At 44.8% G+C, this 7,500-nt stretch overlaps 1 protein-coding gene across 1 annotated transcript in view; it reads right to left on the minus strand.

Moving 5' to 3' along the window:
• Positions 1-7,500, minus strand: part of LOC139418037 (FERM domain-containing protein 6-like) — a 28,694-nt gene that overhangs the window by 6,340 nt on the left and 14,854 nt on the right. The window contains exons 4-10 of the mRNA XM_071167143.1: positions 5,189-5,268; positions 4,045-4,121; positions 3,751-3,829; positions 3,525-3,641; positions 1,836-1,991; positions 648-713; positions 1-49 (exon numbers count right to left, since the gene is read on the minus strand). The exon at positions 1-49 is cut by the window's left edge and continues 20 nt beyond it. Of these exons, the coding sequence (XP_071023244.1) occupies positions 1-49; positions 648-713; positions 1,836-1,991; positions 3,525-3,641; positions 3,751-3,829; positions 4,045-4,121; positions 5,189-5,268 (624 nt within the window). The remainder of the gene's footprint in view (positions 50-647; positions 714-1,835; positions 1,992-3,524; positions 3,642-3,750; positions 3,830-4,044; positions 4,122-5,188; positions 5,269-7,500) is intronic.

Genomic DNA, 7,500 nt, shown 5'->3' on the forward strand with positions numbered 1-7,500 from the left:
CGTTGGACCAGGGGAAATCATAGAGAAGCTGGCGGATGTTGTCCGCCTCCTGGGGAAATGACACACACATTACAAAGACAAAAGACATTGGCTACACTTCCATTGAAGGGTTGATTAGAAGCTTATATGGACGGGGAATCATTAGTTCATATGTAGTAAATCATTAATAAACTGTTTTAAAGTATGAACCAAACTCATTGGGTCAAAAATCATATTTTTGGTGTTTTGCCAAATAGTGAGCTTCTGTGGTGTCAAAGGGCTGGTCTTTGTGAGCCTTTTGAGAGATTCATACTTTATTCACAAGTCCAGTTTGTATCATGTAATTCAGTTTTAAAGAAAACAGGTTTGGCTTGACAGGAAGATAGATATACAATCCAACATGTGTTTCTCTCATTTTTCAGTGGGCCATCTGGACCTTACTTAGACCAAGAGGCCTGATAGGTCCTCACAGTCTACTGGGTATGTAATCACCTCAACCCCCCTAAATCACAGAGAGACAGAGAGACAGACAGACATTGACAGACGGGACACATATCCTCAAACACAGCAACTCTAACCCCCCCCCCACACACACACACACATTGACAGACGGGACACATATCCTCAAACACAGCAACATTAACCCCCCCACACACACACACACACACCTGATAAAGCTGCATTCCTCTGAGGGTCAGCCCCAGCAGAGCTGTGCCTCTCTCTTCTTTCTTGTCCTGAGAGACAGAAGGATTGAAGAAGGAGAATGAAGGATGAGGTGTCAGTCAAGCATCTGAGCCTCCCAAGATAACAAGATAACAGGCAATCCCACAGCCATATATCCCCAACCCACAGCCACATATCCCCAACCCACAGCCACATATCCCCAACCCACAGCCACATATCCCCAACCCACAGGCACATATATCCCCAACCCACAGGCACATATATCCCCAACCCACAGGCACATATATCCCCAACCCACAGGCACATATATCCCCAACCCACAGGCACATATATCCCCAACCCACAGGCACATATATCCCCAACCCACAGGCACATATATCCCCAACCCACAGGCACATATATCCCCAACCCACAGGCACATATATCCCCAACCCACAGCCATATATCCCCAACCCACAGCCATATATCCCCAACCCACAGCCTAACCCCTCCACTGGGAACATTTGATGAATCCCAAATGTCACCCTACTCCCTATTTAGTGCCCTCCTTTTGATCAGGACCCATACAGCTCTGGTCTAATGTAGTGGACTATACAGGGAATAGGGTAACATTTGAGAGGCAGACATTGGGCTGGACTTGGAAAACACAGATGCAAATGGATGTACTGTATCAGCCTCTTTTACCTAATGCACACATACCCAGCCAAATATCTCTGTTTAGACGTCTGTCTGCAGTGGCTCTGTGCCATACATGTTGAAACTCCATATCTCTGTTTACACGTCTGTCTGCAGTGGCTCTGTGCCATACATGTTGAAACTCCATATCTCTGTTTACACGTCTGTCTGCAGTGGCTCTGTGCCATACATGTTGAAACTCCATATCTCTGTTTACACGTCTGTCTGCAGTGGCTCTGTGCCATACATGTTGAAACTCCATATCTCTATTTACACGTCTGTCTGTCCTTGCTTCAGCCTAATAAATGTGGGCTGTAGACAAGGATTATCCAGTACAGCAAGAAGAGGATATACCTCCCTCCTGAGTCTGGTTCGTCTCTAGGTATCTTCCTTTTTGGGAAATGTTCCTGGCCACTGAGCTCCTGTCTCTGTTTGGTCTTTGGGGTCCTAACACATTTGAATGATTGCGTCACTCTGCTATGAGATCTCTGACTGACCTTCTGTAGCCTGTAGAAGGTGACGGGGACGTCCTCGAGACGACAGGCCTCTTTGATGAAGTGGAGTACCGCATCACGTGGCGTCATGCCCCATAGCTCCTTGTGTACCTTGGGACCGTGACAGAGCAGGTAGTCCACGCCCCGCTTCGCCACAATCTGAAGATGGAGAGAGAAAACAACACACATTGGTTCAATATTACTGTAGAACGGCAGTCTACAACCTGTTCTATCGTGAGAGCTACTAAAAAAAAAAATTACGTTGCGAGCTACTCTTTTTTTCTAGCTTTCAAATAGGCACATTCTTCTCCTCTCCTCTACCCTGCAACTCTTCCCAGGGTCTGTGATGTGCAAGAGATGTGTTTTCTGCCAATATACCTAGTAAAATAATGGTTCATAAAATTAGCTTTAGTATTTTCTAGAATTTGTTTCTCTCCCGTTTTAGAAGAAAGTTCTTTGTTTCTGGCCATTTTGAGCCTGTAATCGAACCCAAAAAATGCTGATGCTCCAGATGCTCAACTAGCCTAAAGAAGGACAGTTTTCTTGCTTCTTTAAATCAACACAACAGTTTTCAGCTGTGCTAACATCATTGCAAAAAGGTTTTCTAATGATCAATTAGCCTTTTAAAATGATAAACTTGGATTAGCTAACACAACGTGCCATTGGAACACAGGAGTGATGGTTGCTGGTAATGGGCCTCTGTACGACTATGTACAGACTATGTACAGCCCCAATAGTCATTTACAACATTAACAATGTCTACACTGTATTTCTGATCAATTTGATGTTATTTTAAATTAACAAAAAAAATTGCTTTTCTTTAAAAAACAAGGACATTTCTAAGTGACCCCAAACTTTTGAACGGTAGTGTAAATCTGTCAGGTAAGCCAACAAGACAATTATCATTAGCATCTCTTACATGCTACATACTGAGTTTTCACCAAACAGACGGGGATCATGTCAGAGTGGCTTTGATTGGATAGTAGCCAGGCACTTTGTTTACGACAGTTTGCATGGAACACATGAAAAAATACATTACTTTGGCGAGCTACTCACAGGTGGGCTGCACGCTACTGGCAGCTTGCCATCAGCGGTGGAGAAAGTACCCAATTGTCCTACTTGAGTAAAAGTACACTAATAGAAAATGACTCAAGTAAAAGTGAGTCACCAAGTAAAATACTACTTGAGTAAAAGTCTTTGGTTTTAAAAATAATTAAGTATGAAAAGTAAATTATACGAATCATTTCAAATTCCTTATATTAAGCAAATCAGACGTAACTGACTTTCTAGAGGGAGAGAGAAAGAGAGAGAAAGAGAGAAAGAGAGAAAGAGAGAAAAAGAGAAAAAGAGAAAAAGAGAGAGAGAAAGAGAGAAAGAAAGAGAGAAAGAGAGAAAGAGAGAAAAAGAGAGAGAGAGAGAGAGAGAGAGAAAGAGAGAGAGAGAGAGAGAGAGAGAGAGAGAAAGAAAGAGAGAAAGAGAGAAAGAAAGAGAGAAAGAGAGAAAGAGAGAAAGAGAGAAAGAGAGAGAGAGAGAGAAAGAGATTTTCTTGAGAGAGAGAGAAAGACAGAGAGACCACATTCAGACAATATCGCTGTAGAACCATTTACTGAGAATGGCAGTGGCCACATGTAAGAAACTGTATGATATCTCAACACGTAGACTTCCCCAGGCCCCACACACTCTCACACTTACCCAGGGAGGGAAGTACTCTTTGGGTTGGAAGTAACGGGTGCCTCCCTGGTTCTTCCCAGGCAGGGGATGGTCCTCCAGGTCAGCTTGAAGAGCATACCCGGCCAGCTGGAAGTACACCTGGAAAATGGGATTTCATTGTGTTATTGTGTACTTTTTGAATGTTTGTGATTGTCATACGATGAAGAAATCTAAAATAAAATGTTTGAAAGGAAGAACACAAGTACACCTCCTCCTGCTGACGACACTCAGAACGCAACACCCTCTCCCTCAGGTCAGAGAAGTACAGACGCCTCGCCTTCCGCTCACTGGGGGAGAGTTAGAGAGAGGCAGGGTCACTAGATTTAATAACAACGGAGTTGGAGGAGGTAAAGGGAGTTCATGAGATAAAGAGCTGGGTATATTAAATCCACATTTTTAGAGGGAGACCTCGAGTGCATTGTTATTCGGTTCCAGCAATGGGTCTGAAGTAGGATGGTATGTTTGGAGTATTAGGAAATAAGCATGTTGTTTGGAGCCTCACCAGATGAGCCTGCCGTTCTCCACATAGTACTGCACCTTGAGGCAGAGTACCAGGGGGAGGGATCTCTTCTGTAACCCCTGAGGAAACAACACAACCATGGTGAAACACCACATAACCACGGTGAAACACCACCCCACAACCATGGTGAAACACCACACCCCACAACCATGGTGAAACACCACACCCCACAACCATGGTGAAACACCACACCCCACAACCACGGTGAAACACCACCCCCCACAACCACGGTGAAACACCACCCCACAACCACGGTGAAACACCCCACCCCACAACCACGGTGAAACACCCCACCCCACAACCACGGTGAAACACCCCACAACCACAAACACCCCACCACGGTGAAACACCCCACCCCACAACCACGGTGAAACACCCCACAACCACAAACACCCCACGGTGAAACACCCCACCCCACAACCACGGTGAAACACCCCACCCCACAACCACGGTGAAACACCCCACCCCACAACCACGGTGAAACACCCCACCCCACAACCATGGTGAAACACCCCACAACCATGGTGAAACACCACCCCACAACCACGGTGAAACACCCCCCCACAACCCACAACCACGGTGAAACACCCCACAACCCCACGGTGAAACACCAATAAAACCACAACCACAACCATGGTGAAACACCCCACCCCACAACCATGGTGAAACGCCCAACCATGGGGAAACCCCACAACCACGGTGAAACACCACACCCACCCCACAACCATGGTGAAACAACAAAACCATGGTGAAACACACACACACCCAACCCACAACCATGGTGAAACAACAAAACCATGGTGAAACAACACAACCTTGGTGAAACAACACAACCTTGGTGAAACAACACAACCTTGGTGAAACAACACAGTGCTGGTGCTGGACATCTTTATAATAGAAGTCGGGACACAACACAACCATGGGTGAAGGAATGGGCCTGCTAATACAATGTAAAGGCATAGCATGAACTATTTGTCATGTTAAGAACAATACACAGCTAGACACTATGTAGGGCAGTGGGCTGCAGTGAGCTGGTTGGTTAACGAGGGAGGTGTGTGTTCTGAGACACGACAAAAACCATCCATGTTAGAATACATCAATAAGTAGATTATTGGAGCACTCTCACCTTCCCTGAATCTTGCTTCCATTCCTTAGGGAAATACTTGGTCAGCTTATCTTCCATGTCCAGAAAGATGTGCTCATTGTCTGAGGTAAAACAGGAAACAGGACACCCTCAGTCAAACAAAATAATAATTAACTCATGCGTAAAACTGCCTAACAATGACATTAATTAGAGGAAAGAAAGAAAGAAAGAAAAAACACTTGTTCCTCCATTGGTGTGGTCAATGCAACCAGCAGGCAAACAAAACAACTGTTGTGTTGACAGCTATGCTAATACGCCTGTTGACAGCTATGCTAATGCTAATATGCCTGTTTGCTTATAGGCTCTGCTAGCATACCGGCTCAGGAAGAAAGTAACACTATTGACTGTTGGCTCTGCAGGCCTGCAGAGTAAACCGGACTACAAAAACCAAGAACATTTATGAAACGCTTATGTCCTTCTTATGAATGCGTTATGTATGCTGTGTGTTATGTGTTATGAAGTACTTATTTACGTACCCTTCAAATGGAGTGTTAAAAATGAATCATCTTGTATGTTTAATCCTCATTCTAATAGCTCTTTGTTCTTAAGGAAGACAAACAAAACTAAATAATGAAGTTTATCTCCTATCATCACAAATTATCTCAATGTGTTTTCTTTCAACAGTTGGGCTGATAAGATGGTTGCAGCTGTGAGGAAAGTGATGGGGGGTGGGGGGTTATATCATCTAGTACACCCCATGTCTCTAGTACACCCCTACTCCAACCTAACATGTTCCACTGGGGTTATATCATCCTGTCTCTAGTACACCCCTGCTCCAACCTAACATGTTCCACTGGGGTTATATCATCCTGTCTCTAGTACACCCCTACTCCAACCTAACATGTTCCACTGGGGTTATATCATCCTGTCTCTAGTACACCCCTGCTCCAACCTAACATGTTCCACTGGGGTTATATCATCCTGTTCCATTACATCCATCTTATTCACTTCTGTCTTCACCTCATCCATAATGCCTATATTTTTTTAGACGGTAAGCATTTCATTTCGGGCTCATCTCTTTCTGACCTCACCACATTCAGGCCACATGACTCACTCACTCCTCCATCCATCCATCCATCTCTCTTTTCATTAAAATCACCATCTCATTCTGACTCACCATCTCAATCACCATCTCATTCTCTGAGTTTCTTTCACCTCTGCTCTCCTCCCTTTCACTGGTTTTGTTTTAACGAGACTCCCTGGCCAGTCACCACTCCTCCCCCCTACCTCTTCTTCTTCTTCACCCGCCCTTATCCTCCCTTTATCTCCATCTCTCCCTCCCTCCCTCCATCTATCCCTTCATCCCTCCCTCCAGTGAAGAGGTGGAATGCAGGGCCACAATCCTGGCTTAATGAAGTTAATATTGTTGGAATCCCTGGCAGACCCAGACCAGAGAGGTGGAAGCCCCCCCCCACACACCACCGCAGGCACTCACACAAAAACAAAAGAGCTCTTGTTCAAGAGGTGAGCCACACAAGATGACCAAGACATTTCAACAAGGCAGAACAAAGAGAGAAAGACAGAAAACAGGAAGGAGAGTGAGAAAGAAAGAGACTGACAAAACATTTAAATTGAAGGTTAAAGAAGATTAGACATCTCAGTCTCAGCAATGCAGAAACACACACCAACATTCCCTTCTGATCTCATTCTACCGTTACCCCGTTTCTGGCAACTAACCCAGTTGTTCAGTTCTATTATGTAAACAGACTGCTAGTAGAAGGACTTAAGGACTGGGGTGTTTGTGACTGTTGTCTGTGGTGTGTAATGTGTGTGTACTACAGTGTGTGTGTAATGTGTGTGTACTACAGTTTAGTGTATGTATGGGTGTACTACAGTGTGTGTGTGTGTGTGTGTATGGGTGTACTACAGTGTAGTGTGTGTGTACTATAGTGTAGTGTGTGTGTACTACAGTGTGTATAGGTGTACTACAGTGTGCGTGTATGGGTGTACTACAGTGTGTGTGTGTGTGTGTACTACAGTGTGTATGCGTGTGTACTACAGTGTGTGTGCGTGTGTACGTGTGTGTGTGTGTGTGTGTGTGTGTGTACAACAGTGTGTATAGGTGTACTACAGTGTGTGTGTGTGTGTATGGGTGTACTACAGTGTGTGTGTATGGGTGTACTAGTGTAGTGTGTGTATACTACAGTGTGCGTGTGTGTGTGTGTGTGTGTGTACTACAGTGTGTGTGTACTACAGTGTGCGCATACGTGTGTACTACAGTGTGTGTGTGTGTGTGTGTACTACAGTGTGCGCATACGTGTGTACTACAGTGTGTGTGTAATGTGTGTGTACTA

Source organism: Oncorhynchus clarkii, chromosome 1 (assembly GCF_045791955.1).
Source record: "Oncorhynchus clarkii lewisi isolate Uvic-CL-2024 chromosome 1, UVic_Ocla_1.0, whole genome shotgun sequence".
Lineage (NCBI taxonomy): Eukaryota > Metazoa > Chordata > Actinopteri > Salmoniformes > Salmonidae > Oncorhynchus > Oncorhynchus clarkii.